At 36.9% G+C, this 22,354-nt stretch overlaps 1 protein-coding gene across 7 annotated transcripts in view; it reads right to left on the bottom strand.

The window, feature by feature from the left end:
- Positions 1 to 22,354, bottom strand: part of TDRD5 (tudor domain containing 5) — a 107,030-nt gene that overhangs the window by 23,999 nt on the left and 60,677 nt on the right. For 6 of the 7 annotated variants that reach the window (XM_087438531.1, XM_014783383.2, XM_087438534.1 and 3 more), the window contains exons 12-16: positions 21,487 to 21,687; positions 20,818 to 20,976; positions 17,785 to 17,943; positions 8,848 to 9,030; positions 7,961 to 8,101 (exon numbers count right to left, since the gene is read on the bottom strand). In XM_087438531.1, coding sequence (XP_087294657.1) covers positions 7,961 to 8,101; positions 8,848 to 9,030; positions 17,785 to 17,943; positions 20,818 to 20,976; positions 21,487 to 21,687 — 843 coding nt within the window. The remainder of the gene's footprint in view (positions 1 to 7,960; positions 8,102 to 8,847; positions 9,031 to 17,784; positions 17,944 to 20,817; positions 20,977 to 21,486; positions 21,688 to 22,354) is intronic. The other variant, XM_087438517.1, reaches the window with a different exon arrangement.

The raw sequence follows: 22,354 nt of genomic DNA, 5'->3' as shown, positions 1-22,354 counted from the left end.
TACTAGTATAAGAGGAAGAATTAGCCTGTTTTGGTTCCTTACTTATAAAAGACAAACATTTTTCATATCATGATTAATAAATAAAACTTTTCACTTTTAAGAACCTAGATACTCTAGAGAAAACAAGTCCCTCTCTAACTTAGTGACCATCAATTCAAGAAAAATTTCTTGAGCACATATTATGAGCAAACACGGTACTGAGTGCTACCATACACAGTTAAGGAAGAGTGGCAGGAAATGAGACAAATAACGTTCAGTGAGCACTCGTCAGGCAGAGTGCTAGGCTATTGGCATGTGTTTCTTCATTTAAACATCAGTACAACCATTCTAGGTTAGGTGTCATGTCTAAAGAAGACATATGGCTTCTTTAAGAAGATTATGGCTTCTTTCACTTAGCATAATGCTTTTTATAAGAGCCTGAGTAGGTTATCCAATGTCAATCAGTAAGTGGCAAGGCAGAGATCTGAACTCAGCCCAGTCTATGTTCTCTGTGCTCCACCACACCACCTCCCAGTACGATATGATCCCTATCCCTAAAGAGCTCATGATCTTCACTTAGGGAAACAGTATATGTGCTGCAGCTAGCCATGAAGGGAGGCATTATCTGCATTCTGCAATGTGAACAACACACTAGGAGAACACAAAGGCGTTAAAGGAAGGCTCCTCAGAAGAAGAGACAAAATGGAGTATTAAGAACCAGTGTTTGAGAGAAAAAAATGAATGTCCCAAATAGATATTAAATTTGGGCTAAAGTGAATGGAGTGCCAAATTTTAACCATTAGATCCTGTATCCTACCTTATAGTCATTGCTGAAGTAGACCGAGTCTGTGGTAACTCAATTGCACTTACTTTCTATGATGTTAACTGCCATTAATATGACTAAAGCGGGCCCTACCAGGTCTAGACTGTAACAACTGACCTAAGTGACTTACAGTCTGGGATGTGCCCAGAGTAAACTGAAACAATAATTATACAAACAGGAAAGGTAGCTTTCTATGTTCTCCAGGCTCATGTGTAGTAGACATTTTACATTAGTTGGCATTCCTCTTTTCTTCCATCACAAAACCTCATTTTCAAACATGACTGGCATGAATGTGGCTTATATAATACGTAGTATACAAATGGCTATGTGTGTCACCTTTGTTTTGACAGAAAAAATGGAACTCTAAAATTCCAGATAGCTATACTGGTCATATAATATGGTACTCCAAGAAACCAAAGACCTGGATTCAAATTTTTGCTTAGTTTATGCATCTCACATGTGTGCTTTAGTTATCCTTTAAGTTTATTCTAACTTACAATGAGGGTTGAGCATTGGTTAGTTCTTTCAATAAAGCTTCAATGACAATTCAGTAAATAAATATTAATACGATAAACTTTTAGACTTGTAAAGATCACTAGTTTAAATCAGTCTTTGCAGATGGACAAACTGAGGCCCCAAAAGGTAACTTGTTCAAACTTGGAAATTTAGTCAATGGTAAAAACTAAGCCCTGGATTATATAACTCCCAAACCAAGTGCTTTTACACTATGCCCTGCTGCCTATTTTCAGTAGTTTAATAACAATCAAAATCATAAATAAATTTTTTAAAGGTTATATCTTTTCTTTCCTCACAAATGTGATTTTGAAGTAAGATGCACTGTTAAAACATACCTAAGACACATTCTGATAGCTTTTCACACTGGAAAAAAACAACATGGGTGAATGCTTTCTAAATCTATATGACACTTTGAAAGCAAGTAGTGAAGTCAATTTAAACACTTAATTGAAAAGCAAGTCTCTTCCTCCAAAGAGTGGTCTACAGCCTTGCTGCTCAAAGTGTGGTTCTTCAATCAGCACCTTCAGAATCACCTGGAAGCTTCTTAGACATGGAGACCCTTAGTCCCCATCCCAGGTTTGCTCAATCAGAATCAGCATTTTCACAAGATTCTCAAGTGATCTGTAGGCACATTATAGTTTGAGAAAGCATTGCTCTCCCAGATTTATCCCTTTGTAGTTATTAATGACTGACTCCCTCATAGACATGTGAAAATATACTTTCATGGAACTAGAGGTCAGTGGCAGACATTCAAGAAACAAGTTCATGATTTCCGAAACACTAACATATACAATCAAAAGCATAGCCCAAAACCAAAACAACATACAACTGCACACCCATTAAGATGGCTATAATTTAAAAAATAGTTAATAACAAGTGTTGGCAAAGATGTGGACAAACTGGAACACTCTTATATTGCTGGTGGAAACGTAAAATGGTGTGGCTGCTTGGAAAAGTCTGGCAATTCCTTAAAACATTCAAGACAGTTACCAAAAGACCAACCAATTCCACTCCCAGGTATATACCTAATAAAATTCAAAACATATGTCCACATAAAAACATGTACATGAATGTCACAGCAGCATTATTCATAATAGCAAAAAACTGGAAACAACTCAAATGTCCATCAGCTGATGAATAAACAAAATGTGGTCTATCCATACAATGGATTATACAGCCATAAAAAGAAATAAAGTACTAGGAGTGATGTCAGCATCATGGTGGAATGAGCTCTCCCCTTAGACTCTACCACCTAAGATACAACAAAAAGGACACTCATATACCAGCATAGGACATTCACACAACACAAAAGACGTCTGAGAGACCCACACAGCCATTCATCAGAAAGTGGAGGGGCTGGACCCCCTGGAGGAAGTGGAAAGAGGTAAGGAGAGCTCCTCTCCCACCCCAGCAGCAACCCTGGGACTGCAGGCAGCTCTGAGAGGAGACGGGGAAGGGTGGCCCTCCGCAGGAACACCATGGCTCTCCAAGTTCCCTCACAGCCAGGAGGAAAGCCCCACACAGAAGTGACCGACCGATTGCAGGGGTTTCTTCATCAAGCTAGCACCTCAGGAGAGCAGACAGTGAAAGAAGAGCAAGATGCCCCTGCGATGGGGCAGGCAAAAGAAAGCCCCTCCCCCCGCCCAGCGCTCCAGCTCAGCCAGTCGGCCAGAGTGCCCGCACATTCCTTAGAAAAGCAGCAGCTACAGAGGCCAGGGATCCCAGCGGGCTCAGAATACACAGCTCTTGACCCCCACCCAGCAGCAGCAGGTGGAAGCCACGACCAGATACTATCAGTGTGCAGAGACACAAATCCACACCATCAAACAGTATGAAACAATATATATTAAATCTCCAGACCAGAAGGGAAATGACAAGCACCCAGAAATCAATCCTGAAGGCACAGAAATTTATAATCTAAATGACAGAGAATTCAAAATAGCTATCATAAAAAAGCTCAATAAATTACAAGAAAATACAGATAGATAGTTCAATGAAATCAGGAACTTCTTCACAAAAGAGACTGAAACTATAAAGAAAACCAATCAGAAATGTTGTAGATGAAAAACACAATGGAGGAGATAAAGAAAAAACTAGAGTCTTTAAATAACAGAGCTGACAACTCGGAGGATAGAATTAGCAATCTAGAGGATAGGAATACAGAAATGCTCCAGATGGAGGAGGAGAGAGAAGTAAGACTAAAAAGAAATGAAGAAATTCTCCAAGAAATATGCAATTCAATGAGGAAATGCAACATAAGGATTATAGGTATTCCAGAGGGAGAAGAGAGGGAAAAAGGATCAGAGAGCTTGTTCAAAGAAATAACAGCTGAGAATTCCCAAACCTGGGGAAGGAGCTGGAAATACAAGTGAATGAAGCCAATAGATCGCCTAACTATATCAATGTAAAAAGACCCTCTCCAAGGCATACAGTAGTAAAGCTAGCAGAAGTCAATTACAAAGAAAAAATATTAAGGGCAGCAAGGCAGAAAAAAATAACATAAAAAGGAACCCCTTTGAGGCTTTCAGCGGATTTCTCAGCAGAAACCTAACAGGCTAGAGGAGAGAATGGAATGATATATTCAAAATTCTGAAAGACAAAAACTTTCAGCCAAGAATACTCTACCCGGCAAAAATATCCTTCAATATGATGGAGAAATAGAAACTTTCCCAGACAAACAAAAGCTAAGGGAGTTCATTGCCACAAGACCCCTCCTACAAGAAATGAATGAGAAGGCCCTCATACCTGAAAAATAAAAAGAAAGAGGAGGCAAAGCCTTGAGCAAGGAGAAAAATCAGAAAAATTGTAGCTCTCTGTCAGAACAGCTTAGCAAACAATTATAACATCAAAGATAAAGGAAAGGAAAACACCAAAAATAAATATAATCTTATCATTTTAACCACAAACCCACAACACAAGATGGCATAAGTTGGAATAAGTTATGACAATAAAATAACTTAGAAGGGGAAGAGGAAAGGGATGAAATCAACTTAGTCTAAGGAAATTACGAGGCTATCAGAAAATGGACTATCTCATCTATGAGATTTTTTATACAAACCTCATGGTAACCACTAAACAAATAATCAGAATAGAGACACAAATGATAAATAAAGAGAACACTAAGAAAACCATCATAGGGAGTTACCAAACTGAATTGGTAGTCCAAAACACATGGGATGAGAAACAAAGGAAATGCAGAACTGGAAAATGAGCAATAAAATGGCAGCATTAAGCCCTCATATATCAATAATCACTCTAGATGTAAATGGATTGAATTCCCCAAAGACACAGAGTGGTGGAATAGATTAAAAAATAAGACCCAACAATATGCTGCCTCCAGGAAACACATCTCAGCTCTAAAGACAAACACAGGCTCAGAGTGAAGGGATGGAAGACAATACTCCAAACTAATGGCAAAAAAAAGAAAGCAGGCATTGCCATACTTATATCAGACAAAGTAGACTTCAAGATTAAACAGGTAATGAGAGACACAGAGGGGCAATATATGATGATAACAGGGACACTCCACCAAGAAGATATAACATTTATAAGTATATATGTACCCAACACAGGAGTACCAAAGTCCATAAAGCAACAATTAATAAACCTAAAAGTAGATATTAACAACAACACAATAATAGTAGGGGACCTTAACACCCCACTTACATCAATAGATAGACCATCCAGACAGAAAGTCAATAAGGAAATAGTGGAATTGAACAAAAAACTAGACCAGATGGACTTAATAGATATATATAGACTACTCCCATCCAATCACAGTGGAATACACATTCTTCTCAAGTGCACATGGAACATTCTCAAGGATAGACCATACGTTGGGAAACAAGGCAAGCCTCCATAAATTTAAGAAGATTGAAATCCTAACGAGCATCTTTTCTGACCATAATGCTATGAAACTAGAAATCAACTACAAGAAAAAAACTGGGAAAGTGACAAACATGTGAAGACTAAACAACATGCTACTGAACAACCAGTGGATCACTGAAGAAATTAAAGGAGAAATCAAAAAATATCTGTAGACAAATGAAAATACACCATACAATCTCACATGGGATGCAGCAAAAGCAGTCATGAGAGGGAAATTCATAGCAATACAGGCCCACCTTAACAAACAAGAAAAATCTCAAATAAGCAAACAAACTATATCTAACAGAATTAGAAAAAGAAAAACAAAGCCCAAAGTCAACATATCAAGGGAAATGATAAAAATCAGAGTAGAAATAAATGAAATTGAACCAAAAAAAAAACAAAAAAAAAAGAGTAGAAAGGAACAATGAAACAAAGAGCTGGTTCTTTGAGAAGATACACAAAATTGACAAACCCTTAGCCAGACTCACTAAGAATAAAAGAGAGAAAGGTCAAATATATAAAATTAGAAACAAAAGAGGAGAAATTACAATGGATACCACAGAAATACAAAAGATTATAAGAGAATACTATGAACTATATGCCAACAAATTGGACAGTCTAAAAGAAAAGGATAAATTCTTAGACTCATACTACCTCCCAAAAGTGAATCAAGAAGAAATAGAGAATCTGAAGAGACCAATCACAAGTAAACAGATTGAAACAGTAATCAAAAACCTCTCCAAAAATAGGGCCCAGCCCCGTGGCTGAGGGGTTAACATCCCACAGGCTCCGCCTTGGCAGTCTGGGCTCGTGGGTTAGGATCCCAGGTGTGGAAATACTCCACTCACCAGCCACACTGTGGCGGTTCCCACATACAAAAAAAAATAGAGGAGGGTCGGTACAGATGTTAGCTCAGGGCTAATCTTCCTCAAACAAAAAGAGAGGAGGACTGGCAACGGATGTTAGCTCAGAGTGAGTCTTCCTCAGCAAAATAAATAAATAAATAAAATTTAAAAAATATTTTAAAAAAGAAAAAAAGGAAAATCTCCCCAAAATTAAATGTCCAGGACCAGATGCTTCTCCGGAGAAATCAACCAAACTTTCAAAGAAGAGTTAATATCTATCCTTCTCAAACTATTCCAAAAAACAGAGGAACATGGAACATTTCCTAACACATTTTACGAGGCCAACATCACCCCGATACCAAAGCCAGACAAGGACAATACAAAGAATGAAATTTACAGGCCAATATCACTGATGAACGTAGATGCAAAAATCCTCAACAAAATATTGGCAAACCGAATACAGCAATATGTTAAAAAGATCATACATCATGATCAAGTGGGATTTATACCAGGGACAAAGGGATGGTTCAACATCCGCAAATCAATCAATGTGATACACCACATTAACAAAACGAGGAATAAAAAGCACACGATCATCTCAACAGATGCTGAGAAAGCATTTGACAAGATCCAACTTCCACTTATGATAAGGATGCTAAGAGTAGACAATGGGGAAAGGATAGTCTGTGCAACAAATGATGTTGGGAAACCTGGATATCCACATGCAAAAGATGAAACGGGACACTTATCTTACACTATACACAAAAATCAACTCAAAATGGATTAAAGACTTGAACATAAGACCTGAAACTGCAAAACTCCTAGAAGAAAACATAGGAGAAAAGCTTTATGACGTTGGTCTTGGCAATGATTTACTGGAAATGAAACCAAAAGCACAAGTAACAAAAGCAAAAATAAACAAGTGGGACTACATGAAACTAAAAATCTGCACAGCAAAGGAAACAACACAATCACAATGACCACATACTGTATGACATTTATATGAAATGCCTCAAATAGGCAAATCTATAGAGACAGAAAGTAGATTAGTAGTTGCCTAGGGCTGTGGGAGGATGGGCAAGAGGTGTGACTGCTAATGGGTACTGCATTTTTTTGAAGAAGTGATGAAATGTTCTAAAATGAATTGTAGTGATGGTTGCACAAGTCTGTGTATACTAAAAATCACCTGAATTGTACACTTTAAATAAGTGAATTACATGGTATGTAAATTGTATTTCAATAAAGCTGTTATTTCTTAAAAACAAACTACATGAGAAACAAAATATAAAAGTCTATTTTATCCTAAAACTAAATCCATGCTCTCAAGCAACCTATGTTTCTGGAACAGACTATTCTATGTAATACAGCATATGTTATCACTGCTCTCACACGAAGTAACCACATTCTGTAGGAAATATATCACTCAGAAGGTTCATCTTCCAACAAATCTGCTTTTCAACAAGTGTCCTAGACTTGAGTCCTTTATTTTCAATGTAACACACAAAAGTACAGAGGCCTGGTAGCCAAATTTCATGATTCACACAAATTGTCCCACTGTTTCCAGAACACATGATATATCTGAGAAACACAAAAGAAATGGATTTTGTTCCACAGTTAGTGCTGCCAAAGCGACATAAAAGAAAAACTCGCCTAGATGATAGGACAGATACAGAGCTTATGAAAATACCTATTTTCTCTATCCTAATACGGAGTTTAATCAGTATTTTAAATCTAGGCTCAGGATTTTCTTCTGAATAGATGAATAAATATATTAAGTTAATTGAAACTAATGTTGAAATCAACATACATTTTATGTGTATGTATTCTACCAAATGCTAAGAAAGGGATCATTAACCAGAATTTTACCTTCTAGAAATGAAAGCATTTCCTCATGAGAACCTGTCACAATAACATCTTAGACATTCACCTTTTGAATTCTAGTTGTGTCTGTATTGTCTTCCTGAGCACCTAGTCTTGGTTTTTGAACTTCTACTTTCATTCCATTCACAAGGCCTGAAGGCTGCCACGAATCATCCCATATATCTTTGGGCATAGAAAAACACCAATCCTACAGAGAAAAAATTGCAACAATAAACTGAAATATAGTGCCACATGATCCAAACAGAAAATAGCGGGAAAAGTAAAGGTAAGCAGACAATGTATATCAAACAAGAAAAGGTATTTATTAACTTTCTACAGTCAGTGTGACTTTTCCCCCTCACTTTATTGGTCCATAACCAATACCCTGAATTCTTTTGAACACATGGATCTCATAAAAACAAATACAACTCTGTTTATAGTATTTTGTTGAATACTGTTTTCATGGCTAAATGATTTTTCATGATCACCTAGTATTTAAATGGCACTAATAACAAGGAGCAACTGAACTGTAGATATTTCTTCTAATAACTGTAGGAAATAAATTAAATTTTAAATAGATAGGCCCAACATTAGCAAATATTTTCACTGCAGAGATCCAGAGGTTATATTACAAGGCTGACGCAACAAAAATAAAATTAGGGAAAACAAGTTTCTTTATTTACAGATCCTAAGGCCTTGACTAGGTGTGAAGGATAAAACAAAAATCATAATGATTGAAAGGGTAGATGGGCACAAAAAGTCCATGGTTTATTCTCTCCTGCTTCATCCTGTCCCCCTCCCTAGCACTACCATCTTTGGGGGAAAAAATGCATTCTTCTGAATTACTGTCTGATAAATCCTTTTGAATTCCAGAATGTATAGCTTTCTTGAGGCTTGGACGATTTACATTTCTTTTCGATAGTGATTTGCTCTCTGTTTTCCCAAGGATCTAACCTTCTGTGGCACTTCTTCACAGGATGGATATGGTTTCTTTCTGTCAAGGCTTGAGGTAAATAAGTGGGAGGCAGCATCACCTCCATTCCCTATTTTAGCCTGTAAAAGTAACCAGTTCTCATCCCAAATATCATCATCTATGGTCACTGACTCCAGGCACGGCATTCCAGTGGGGATCTCATCCTAGAACGTATCAGAAGACAAAGAAAAACTTTAATTTACAGTTCCTGTAAAAGTACATATTAAAATTTAGGTTTACAATTTTTTTTCCTGATTCCAGGTAAAGATAGTAGTTTGAATACACAATTTATTACTCTCTCCCTCCTCAAACATCACCAAAATAAAGAGACTTAAGGCATAAACTCATAGTCAAAGAGAACAGAAGAGGAGAAAATACCATCTACATTCTGGATACAGGAAAGCAGACAAATGCCAACTTATTAAGAAGTCTTAAGAAACTGGAATCCTGAGCTTGTAGCAGAAAAAACTGAGAAGCAACCCAAATTTATACCACAGATAACTGCAAAAGCTCAGGAAATGCTAGTACAAAGGTGTTTGGAAGTGAGAGTGTAAAGTGGGGATGAAAACAAGAGCACTGGTTGAAAGTCTGTGTAAGAAGCAATTAGATCTCCAGATACTCTCCCCTATTTCAAGGACTCAGGAACTATACCTCTTCTTCCCGCTAGAGGGTCTTCTGGAGGGTAAAACTGAGGGTGGAGCAAGCATAATACAAACAGCAGAATTAAGTGAAGGTTTTTATATTGAACATGAGATCCCTGACTCTCTTTTCAATAGCAGGACAGAAATGAGAATAAAGAATGCATAAACTTGAAGACAGAGCCATACAAGTTATCCAATCTGAACAACGGGGAGAAAAAAATTGGGAAAAAAATAAACAAACAAAAAACAGAGCCTCAAGGACCTGTGGAAAAATATCCAAAGGTTTATTTTAACATTTGGGTCATCAGAGTCCCAGAAGGAAAAGAGAAAGAGTGCAGTGCAGAAAAATTATTTGAAGAAATACGTCTGAAAACTTCCCAAATTTAGTGAAAGACATAAACCTATAGATTCAAAAAGTTTAACAAACCTCAAACAGGATAAACCCAAAGAAATCATGCCTAGATGGATTATAATCAACCTGCTGAAATCTATAGACAAAGAAACTATCTTGAATGTAGCCAAAGAAAAATGACACATTATTATAGAGGAACAATTTCAATACTGCATATTTTGCATCAGAAATCACAAAAGCCAAAAGGAAGTAGAATGAAAATTTTTTTTTTAATCCTTTGCTTTTTTTTTTTTTATTTTTATTTATTTATTTATTTTCCCCCAAAGCCCCAGTAGATAGTTGTATGTCATAGCTGCACGTCCTTCTAGTTGCTGTATGTGGGACTCGGCCTCAGCATGACCGGAGAAGCAGTGCGTCCGTGCGAGCCCGGGATCCAAACCCGGGCCGCCAGCAGTGGAGCGCACTCACTTAACCGCTAAGCCACAGAGCTGGCCCTAGAATGAAATTTTTAAAGGGCTGAAAGAAAAGAACTGGCAACCCAGAATTCTATATCAAGCAAAAATATCCTTCAAGAATGAAGATGAATAAATACATTCTCAATGAAGAAAATGAAGAAAACGAAAAGAATTCACTGTCAGCAGACCTGCCCTAAAAGAACCGCTAAAGGAAGTTCTTTGGACAGAAAGGAGAAAATACCAAAAAGAAACTGGAATATCAGAAATAAAGGAAGAACAACAGGGATGGTAAATATCTGGGTAAATATAATAGACTATTCTTTTCCTCTTGAGTTTTTTGGAATAAGTTTCAAAGTAGAAAGCAAACTACATATTAGAAATTTTCAACATACATAAATGTTATATATAAATATAACATAAAGAAGGTAAGAAGGGGTAAAAGACCTATATGGTCATAAGATATCTACATTCCACTTGAAGTGGTAAAATACTGATTAAGTCCACTGTGAAAAGTCAAAGATGTATATTGTAATTCCTAGAGTAACCACGAAAAAACTATACAAATAGATACAATAAAAATATAAGTCAATTAAAATTTAAAAATAATAAAATAATAGACCTAAAATCAAAACTTACCAATAATGATATTAAATGTAAATGGTCAAAACATACTAATTAAAATTCAGGTTGTCGGAATGGGTAAAAATTAACCAAACTATATGCTCTCTCAAGAAATTTACTTTGAATGTAATGATGATAGAAGTAAAAGGATGGAAGAAGATATACTATGCAAACACTAAAAAAAAACAAGTTGGAGTGGCTATACTGTATCAAACAGTGTAGGCTTCAGTGCAAAGAAAGTAACCATGGATAAAGACAGACATCTCATAATGATAAAAGAGTCAATTCACCAAGAAAACATAACAAGCCTAAATGGATAGCATGTAACACTAGAGCTTCAAAATACATAAAGTAAAAACTGACAGGAAGAAAGGAAAAATAGACAAAATCCAAGATTACAGCTGATTACTTCAACATTCTTCTCAGTAATTGCTAAACTAGTAGACAGCAAGGATACCGAAAAACTAAATGATAACATCAATCAACTGGATCTCACTGACATTCATAGAACACTCTACCCAATAAAAGCAGAATATGCATTCTTTTCAAAGGCACATGGGACATTCACCAAGATAGACCATATCCTATGTCAACAAAACAACCTTAACAAATTTAAAAAAACTGAAATAATATGAAATATGTTCTCAGATCATAATAGAATTAAACTATAAATAAATGAGAGAAAAATAATAGGAAAATCTCCAAACACTTGGAAATTAAACACTATACTCCTAAATAATCCATGGGTCAGAGATGATATCTCAAAAGAAATTAGAAAATATTTGAACTGAACGAAAATACAATATATTCAAACTTGTGAGATGTAGCTAAAGTTACATCTTAGAGGGTCACAGCATGAAATGCTTATATTAGCAAAGAAGAAATCAACAATGTAGGTTTCCACCCTAAGAAATTAGAAAAAGAAAGCAAAATAAACCCAAAGAAAGCAAAAGAAAAAGAGAAGACATCAATGGACTTGAAAACAGAAAAACAAGAGATAAAACCAATGACACCAAAAGTTAACACTTTGAAAAAAATTCAATGAAGTTGATAAATGTCTAGTAAGACCGACAAAAAAGAAAAGAGAAGACAGCAATTGCCAATATCAGGAATGAACGAGGAGGTTCTCACTACACACCCTGCATTCAACAACAGGATAAGGGAATACTATGAACAACTCTACACACAGAATTGACAAATGAAATGAACCAATTCCTCAAAATCATAAAATATCAAAAACTAACCCAAGATGAAACAGTCAACTTTAATAATCCTGTATCTATTAAAGCAATTGATTTTATAGTTTAAATCCTTCTGAAAAAAAATATCTCCAGGGGCTGGCCCCATGGCCAAGTGGTTAAAGGTCTGCATGCTCCACTTCGGCGGCCCGGGTTCGCAGGTTCGGATCCCGGGCACAGACCTGCATCACTCACCAGTCATGCTGTGGCAGCGTCCCACACACAAAGTAGAGGAAGACTGGCACAGATGTCAGCTCAGGGCCAATCTTCCTCAGGCAAAAAAAAAAAAAAAAACGTGAAGATTGGCAACAGATGTTTTCTGAATCTTCCTCAGAAAAAAGAAGAAGAAAAAAAAATCTCCAGGTCAGATGGCTTCACTGAAGTAAGCTACAGAACATTTAAAGAATTAACCCCCCCTCACCCGGCAAAAGAACCCGATTTTACATAATCTCTTCCAAAATACAGGAGAGAACACTTCCCAACTTATTTTATGAAGACAGTATCACCCTGATACCAAAACCATACAAAGACAGTACCAAAAAAAGAAAACTATAGACTACTATTGCTCATGAAGTGAGACACAAAAATCCTCAATAAAATGTTAGCAAGCTGAACCTAACAACATATAAAAAAAATAGGTATGCAAGGGTAGTTTAACATTTTAAACTCAATCAATGTACCTCACTATATGAACAATCTGAAGAAGAAAAATCATATGATTATATCTGCGATATTGTGATTTATAAGAAATAAATATATTTAGTCCTTCAGATGACTGAAATGTATTTCTCAGATATATCTGGTCTTCATCCAAGTTCCTGGCTCACAGCTCCCCAAACCCCTGGAATATGCTGAGCAATAAGAGCAATGGGCACATCTTTTGTTACAATATTTGGTGTCTTGTCCTCACTTCCTGAGAACGCTTCAAGGCCATAAAGGTGAAATGGTGTCTCCTTTATGTTAATGAAGGCGACTTCTGGACCTGACCCAAGGGTGGGGGCTGGTCGCCAGGAGAACCAGCCCTGTGAACAGAGGATTGGAACTTTCAGGCCCACCTCCTGATTTCCGGGGAGGAGAAGGGGGGCTTGAGGTTAAATCCATTGCCAATGGCCAATGACTAAGTCAATCGTGATTTATAATCACTCCAAATAACATGAAATACTTAGGTATATACCTAACAAAACACATATAGTGACAACACCAAATGCTGATGAGCACAGAGAGAAACCGGATTACTCAATACATTGCTGAAGGGATTGTAAACTGGTACAGCCACTCTGGAAAACAGGATGGCAGTTTCATGTGAACTAAACTTGTAATCACCATACAACAGAGCAATTGCACTCCTGGGCATTTATTCCAAAGAGCTATGTTCACACAACAACCTGTACACAAATGTTCATAGCAGCTTCATTTGTAATAGCTAAAAACTGGAAACAGCCTAAATGTCCTTCAACGGGCTAATGGTTAAACAAACTGTAACCATACATGCCATGGAATACTACTCAGCAATAAAAGGAACTAACTATTGATACATGCAACAACTTGGATGGACCTCCAGGGAATTATACGGGGCCAATTTCCAAAGGTCACAACATACTATATGATTTCATTTACATAGCCTTTGTTTTTTTTGTTTGTGAGGAAGATTAGCCCTGAGCTAATATCCGATGCCAGTTCTCCTCTTTTTCGTTGAGGAAGATTAGCCCTGGGCTAACATCCATGCCCATCTTCCTCTACTTTATATAGGACGCTGCCACAGCATGGCTTGACAAGCGGTGCATCGGTGCGCGCCCGGGATCTGAACCTACGAACCCTCGGGCCACCGCAGCGGAGCGCGTGCACTTAACTGCTACACCATCGGGCCAGCCCCTACATAGTTAAATGACAAAATTTTAGAAATGGAGAACAGATTAGTGGTTGCCAGGAGTTAGGGATGGTGAAGAGAGGGGTGGTGGGAGAAAGATGGGTGTGGTTATAGAAGGGGAACCCAATGGATCCTTGTGATGATAGACTTGTTGATCATCTTGACTGTGCTGTTGGATATGTGAACCTACACATGTGTCAGTAAATATACATACACACAAATAAGTACAAGTAAAACTGGGGAAATCTGAATAATACTGGTGGATTGCCTCAATATCAATATCCTGGTTGTGATACTGTACTACAGTTTTGCAAAATGTGACCACTGGGGGAAGTGGGTAAAGATTACATGGGATCTCTGTATTATTTCTTATAACTGCATATGAATCTTCAGTTATCACAATAAAAATGTCAATTAAAAAATAGAAATAAATTAAATTCTACATTATCTTTTCCAGAAAAGAGAGAGAGAGGAACACCTCTGGACTCATTTTATGAGTCCAGAATTACTCTGGTACTAAACCAGGCAAGTACAAGAAAACTAGAGACCAATATTCTTCATGAAAATGGATGTAAAAATCTTGAACAGAATATTGGCAACTGGAATCCAGCAACATATAAAAAGAATAACACACTATGACCAAGTGGGGTTTATCCCAGGAATGCCAATCTAATTCAATATTTGAAAATCAATTAATATACCATATTAATAGAATAAAGGAGAAAACAACATGATCATATCAATATATGCAGAAAAATCATTTAATAAAATTCACATTCATGCACGCATGATAAAACCTCTCAGCAGGATAACAAAGATGTTCTCTCTCACAACTCCTGTTCAACACCATATCTGAAATCCTAGCCAGTGTAACAATAAGGCAGGAAGAAAGATAAAGACATACAGATTAGAAAGGAAGAAATAGTGGGCTGGCGCGGTGGTATAGTGGTTAAGTTTGCACACTCCACTTCAGCAACCCAGGGTTCATGTTCGGATCCCAGGCGCAGACCTACGCACCGCTTATCAAGCCATGCTGTGGCAGGCGTCCCACATATAAAATTGAGGAAGATGGGCACGGATGTTAGCCCAGGGACAATCTTCCTCAAGCAAAAAGAGGAAGATTGGCAACAGATGTTAGCTCAGGGCCAATCTTCCTCACCAGAAAAAAAAAAAAGAAAGGAAGAAATAAAACTGTCCTAATTAGCAGACAACATTATTGTTGAAGTAGAAAATCCCAAAGGAATCTACAAAACACCTCCAAGAACTAAAAAGTGAGTTTGGCTAGGTCACAGGATACAAGGCCACAACACAAGAATCAATTTCTACACACTAGCAATGAAAATATGGAAATTGAAATAATAAGATATCATTTACAATCACTCCCAAAATAAATGAAATACTTAGGTATAAAGCTAACAAAACATGTTCTGTATATTGAAAATTGTAACACCCTGATAAAAGAATAAAAGAAAATCTAAATAAATAGACATATTGTGTTCACAGATTAAAGATGTTAATTCTCCTCAAGTTTACCTACAGATTTAATGCAATTCCAATCAAAATCCCAGATATAAATAAGTTGATTCTAAAATTTAAATGGAAAGGAAAAGGAACTAGAATATTAAAAATAATTTTGAAAAAGAAGAATCGAGTAGGAGGAATCATACTACCTGACTTTAAGAAGTATTATAAATCTACAACAATCAAGATAATGTGGTACTGGTGAAGGGACAGACATATAGATCAATGGAGCAGATAAGAGTCTAGAAATAGACTCACACAAATATGAACAACTGAATTTTGGTAAGTCTACAAAAGCAATTCAACGGAGAAAGCATAGTCTTCTCAACAAACGGTGCTAGAACAACTGGACATCCATAAGCAAGGAATCGAGTCTTGACCTAAACCTCCATCTTATACTAAAATTAACTCAAGATGTCTTTACATTGAAAACACTGTACATAAAAGAAAAAAACTGATAAACTGGACTTTCTCAGAATTTAAAACTTTTGCCATATGAAAAAACACTATTAAGAGAATGAAAGACAAACTACAAGTGGGAGAACATATTTGAAAATCACACAGTATCCAGAATATGCAGAAAACTCTCAAAACTCAACAGTAAGAAAACAAATAACCCAATCAAAAAATGGACAAATTACTTGAACAGACATTTCACCAAGAAGCAAATATGGATGGCAAGTAAGCACGTGAAAAGATGTTCAAAATCACAGTCATTAGGGAAATGCAGATTAAAACCATACTGTGATACCACTACACACCTGGTTAGAATGGCCAAAAATAAAAATTACTGACAGCACCAAGTGCTTTCTAAGATATGGAGCAACTGAAACTCATACATCGCTGGCGGGAATGCAAAATGGTACAGCCAATCCGGAAAACAGTTGGACATACACTTACCACACGACCTAGTAATCCTACTCCTGATTATGTTCACAAAAAACCTGTACAAGAATATTTACAGAAGCTCTATTCAAAATTACCACCTGGAAACAACCCAAATGTCCTTCAATGGGTGAATGGATATACAAGCTGTGGTATATCCATACAATAAAATATTACTCATCATCAAAAGAAATGAACTACTAATACATGCAAAAATTTGGATGAATCTCAAAGGTACTATGTTGAATGCAAGAAGCCAGTCTCAAAAAGTTACATACCTTATGATTCTACTTACACAACAGTCCTAAAAAGGTAAAACTATAGTGACAGAAAACAGATCAATGGTTGCTAGGGGTTAGGGATTTGGGAAGATTGTGATTATGAAAGGGTAGCACCAACGAGTTTTTTTCAGGTGATGGAACCATTCTGCATCCTGCTTATGATTATCGATGGTGGTTACACAAATCTATACATGTATTAAAATTGATAGGATCGTACTCCAAAAATAAAGTCAATATGACTGTATGTTGATTTAAAAAGAAAGAAATATTAACACTAGAGAAAATGAATTTATGCAGGAAAGGAAAGTTGCCATAACATACTAGTTGGCTGTGAATAGTATTTACAGAGTCATAATAATGTAAATACTGAATAGTGATCTAACAGAAAGTTTGATCTAACTATATAAGTAAGATGGTGGGTGGGGACAGAAGGGTATGTTTGTGTGTGGTGAGGGTGAAGGGATGAAAGAGAACTAAACCCTCATTCTTCATAGTGGGAAAACCATACACACTTAAAACTGAAAAATTAGAAAATAACAACATGAGCATGTTATTTAATGAAAGAAAGAGAGGTAAATCCCAAAAGCAGCAGCTAAAAGAGATGAAAATGTTGCTCTGTGACACAGGAAATGTAGGGGAACGGGTTATGGGGGACTCTAAGCTATGTGTACATAAGCATTTGGTTAAAATAAAAATAAAGTATGTTCTCCAAAAAAGTTGTCGACATTTTTCCTGATAGGTTTTCCTAGTATTGTTTCTTATTGAGAAACACTAGTTTCTAATCACTGCATAATTCTTGAAGACTGCCCAAAGCTAGGGAATAGTAACCAACACATCAAAGCCAGATAATGCCTTTTCTTTTTTGTTATCAAAGCTATGTTGCTTCAACTTTGGTCTTGGTGACTGTTGAAGAGGGAATTTGTAATTCATCTGTGGGAGATCTCTGATGGCACTGAATGCAGTAGGGTTAACAGCTATTTTATTCCAGTCCCCTTCACTTATGAATTAATTATATTACATTAATTACATTTTCAAAAAATATCTTTCGTTCTCCTACCTCATTTTCTTCCTTCAGATCCTTTAGCTCGGGGATGGACCACTTTGGATCTCCTTCACAGCTCTTATCTTGGGTTTTCAAAGAACTGAATTCAGAATCCTTTGGCTCCTTTGACTCAGATTTAAGGTGACTGAAAGCCTTTTCAGCATTAATATCTTGCTAAGAGATATGAAAGAGAAGTTATTTTATTTTCTATACTAATGCTGTTTCCAAGATCTACATGTCTATAAATTCTGGCGGGAATTTTTTGCTATGGTTTATACAAATGCTACCTTATTTTCTAACTTTATCCATGACTTCAGGTCTTCCCATCCTACTAAACTAGTTCAAGACAACAAACGTTTATTGAGCACATATTATGAAATGTGTACAGGGTAGCTCTGTGGATATAAAGATGAATGCAACAGGTCCTACCACTAAAGGAACTCAAAATATAGCAGAAGACACAGAATCAGATAATCATAGCACAACCTTCAGTGTAGAGCCATCACAGAGATATGACCAAAATATCATTTGGGGAGGAGGACTCCCCAAATAATATTTGGGGGAGATGAATGAAGTAGATAATAGAAACTGTTAGGATGCTTAAAAGAAGAGTAGAAATTACAGGGAACTAGGTGTATAGATGTAGGTATATATGTGTGTAGTACGTGGGAGTCTTGATATGTTAAATATAGGCTGGGGTGGAATAGGGAAGTTTTAAGCCTTATCTCTTTTGCAGAAAAGATGCCCTTATTTCATTTTCTGGACTGAACTATGATTATTTAAAGACATCAACAGAATAATGATAGGATATTCTAGAAATTTTTAAGGTTGAATTCAATTCACTATACAAGAATCAGGAAATATAACTGTTCTAATCAACTAACCATGACTAAGAAAAATTCAGGCTTCAGCAAGTCATTTGTTATGGGCCAAACAAGCCCAATTAATTTTAACATAAACTAGAAATCTAAAATCCCTATGTTGTTTTAAACATGCAGCAGTAGAGGCTGGCCTGGTGGCATAGTGGTTAAGTTTGTGTGCTCTGCTTTGGCGGCCCGGGGTTGACAGGTTCAGATCCCAGGCGCAGACCTACGCACCGCTCATCAAGCCAGGCTGTGGCGGCGTCCCACATACAAAATGGAGGAAGATCAGCACAGATGTTAGCTCAGGGCTAATCTTCCTCAGCAAAAAGAGGAAGACTGGCAACAGATGTTAGTGCTCAGGACCAATCTTCCTTACCAAAACAAAACAAAACAAAAACATGCAGCAGTAAACATTCATACATATTTTTCAGAGCAGATTAATCTCCCAGTAGTCAAAATGGCCTTTCATCTTGTCTAGTAAGTAGTAAACGTCTACTAAAAAAGTAAGGTCATCTCTACAATTTTATTTTAAAAGTCAGATACATAAATCATACTTAAAATAATATTTTCATATTTTATTCAAAGAAAATAAAAAGCCTTGTTCTGTACAAAAAACACATTTTTGGCTCTCAAACTCAACATATCCTACATTCTTAGCCCAGTACTTGCTGTCATAAGGAATATAAGACTCAGGGGACACATCTGTTTATTTGTTCATTTGTTGAAAAATCATTTAAGGGGCTGGCCTGGTGGCATAGCGGTTAAGTTCGAGCACTCTGCTTTGGCAGCCCAGGGTTTGCAGGTTTGGATCCCGGGCGCGGACCAACGCACTGCTTGTCAGGCCATGCTGTGGCGGCATCCCATATAAAGTAGAGGAAGATGGGCACGGATGTTAGCCCAGGGCCAATCTTCCTCAGCAAAAAGAAGAGGATTGGCATCAGATGTTAGCTCACAGCTGATCTTCCTCACACACACACACACACACACATACACACGTCATTTAAGTTCTTAGTATGTGCTTCACTTTACTCACATCTAAAATGGGGATATGAAAGCACCAACCTGCTAAGGTGGTTGTGAAGATTAAATTAACTAGTACATGCGAGCGATTAGAACAGTGCCTGCCATGTAGCCTAAGTTCAATAAATGTTGCTGTTGTTGAGATTTTTTTATTATTACTACCGTGGGCTGGAATAACACACCATAATAACGTTATTATCATTATTGTTATTCCTGTGGGTGGAAGTTGCCAAAAGGTTTACAGAGAAAGTAAGGTATCAGAACACTTGACGAAGAATCTGAGGAGTGTACAAGGAAGAACTCTGAAGAGCATCTAGACTAGTGCAGGTGAAGTCACAGCAGCACCAGGGCCTCAGTGGAACTTAGCATACGAGAGAAATCTTACAGGAAGAAGCAGGACTGAAGCAAGGGTTTAAACCAGCAAATAACAAAAGAGAAGGTAACTGTTAAGATCACTGTGTGATGGGGCCGGCCCAGTGGCACAAGCGGTTGAGTGCGCGTTCCACTGCGGCGGCCCGGGGTTTGCCAGTTCGGATCCCGGGTGCGCACTGATGCACCGCTTGTCAGGCCATGCTGTGGCGGTGTCCCATATAAAGTGGAGGAAGATGAGGCACGGATGTTAGCCCAGGGCCAGTCTTCCTCAGCAAAAAAAAGGAGGATTGGAAGATGTTAGCACAGGGCTGATCTTCCTCACCAAAAAAAAAAAAAAAAAGATCACTGTGTAAAGTTTCAAAACTTTCCCAGGTGTGGAAAGCCTCAGTTTCTTTATCTATAAAATAAGGATAATTACAGTAACTGTGTTACAGGGATTTTATGAATATTAAATAATGTATCATATTTAAAGTGCTTTTTATAGTGCTTGGCATACAGTAAGTACTCATTAAATGTTAACAAAAATAAAAATAATTATAATAGGGCCGGCCCCATGGCTTAGTGGTTAAGTGCGCGCGCTCCGCCACTGGCGACCCAGGTTCGGATCCCGGGCGCGCACCGATGCACCGCTTCTCCGGCCATGCTGAGGCCGCGTCCCACATACAGCAACTAGAAGGATGTGCAGCTGTGACATACAACTATCTACTGGGGCTTTGGGGGAAAAATAAATAAAATAAAAATTAAAAAAATAATAATAATAATAATTATAATAATATTTGCAAAAACCTCTTACCAGGGTACACAATTCACTCTCTTTTGATTGTGGACTTATTTCTCGGTCTTCATGAAAATAGTGCTGCTGGGAAAGATAATCCAGTTCTGTCAAGATGACATCCTCTGGCCCTGCATTGGAGTTAGTGTATAAAGCTAAAGGGTTGAGTTCTCTGAAACCCTAGGATTAAAAAGAGAACGAAGGGTTTAGTTAGTGAAAAAGTTAGGACTTAATAATTTTCAAATGTTGCAGAAATGTATTATCTTCTAAAATTTAATAGTTAAAAATGTTTCTATGTTAACAATATTCTATATGTGTTTTTCATTGTCAGAAAAATTATCTACATCAATATTAATGGTGATGTAGACATTGCTATCAATAATTGCAAAATAAGAAATTGTTGTTCTTTTCCAAGAAGACCTCTGAGAATTAAATACTTTGGGGAAAGATAGAATCCTCAATCAATTATTTAAAATAAAAATATTCACATTCTAAAGAACAACAAGCCAAGTGTAGTTTTCTGTGGTCATCTGAAAATTTAGAGAGTGCTCTGCCTTAAGAAGGCAGGAATCTCACAGATGTCTCTAAGATTAAAGAATAAATCAACAAACTTCTGTATTAAATTCTCTTATACCTTGAAATGTTGAGATTAAATAAAACATATTACAAAATATATCGAGACTGCTCCACCTTAGAAGGGACATTTTCTCGGCATACGATTGCATGGCCCTCTAGTCTCAAGACATGATGGAAATAGACGTCTTCGTTTGAGGATGTATCACACAGAAAAATGTTAAGGATTCCATCTACATATTCATCCACTACCCCCACTAATGGCTTCAAACCACACAACTTCTGGAACTGCAAAATAGCTCTGGATGTCCAGTGTTCCTGAAATATAATCAAGATATAAGATTCATATGACAAATGCAAACACAAACTATCGTAACAATACACAAAAATGAATTCCTAATAAACTAGAGATTTTAGTGGAAAAACAAAACCATAAAAGTACTAGAATAACACACTGGAGGATATTTATGATTTGGGGATGAAAAAAAGTCAGAATAAAAGAAAGATGATGGTAAATGTGATTATGGAAAAATTTTATTATTTATGTGGTGAAAAACTTTCATTTTTAGAAATTGTTCAGTTAGATTATTGGATCAATCTTCCCACAGAAACAACTAAAATTTCTGATAAAATATTTTAAAAATATGTCCAAAAAGTATCAAAGAACTGATAACAGAATAACAAATTATCAGGCCAAAATTAAAGGAAAAGTGGGAACTATTTTTGCCTTAATGTATCTGCCAATCCAGGCAAATTTGAACTTTGGTTTTGCTGGTCTCACAGGTCAAAGGAGACAGAAATCAAAGCCAGTATCCACCCCTGGTAGGGAGTGGAAAAGAGAACTTTCCTTCATTAAGCTGAGGCCCTATATGGGTACACATTCAGGGTAAGGCAGAAAAATAAACTAGCCTTCACAGGAATCTGCAGCTCAATTTCATAGCACCTGCATGCTACACAAATCCTCAAGTTGTTCATTTAAACTAAC

The sequence above is a fragment of the Ceratotherium simum genome, chromosome 2, assembly GCF_057802395.1.
Source record: "Ceratotherium simum simum isolate JZ-2026a chromosome 2, ASM5780239v1, whole genome shotgun sequence".
Taxonomy (NCBI): domain Eukaryota; kingdom Metazoa; phylum Chordata; class Mammalia; order Perissodactyla; family Rhinocerotidae; genus Ceratotherium; species Ceratotherium simum.
The sequence above is the reverse complement of the archived record's forward strand: the minus strand, read 5'-3'. Positions and strand labels throughout refer to the sequence as shown.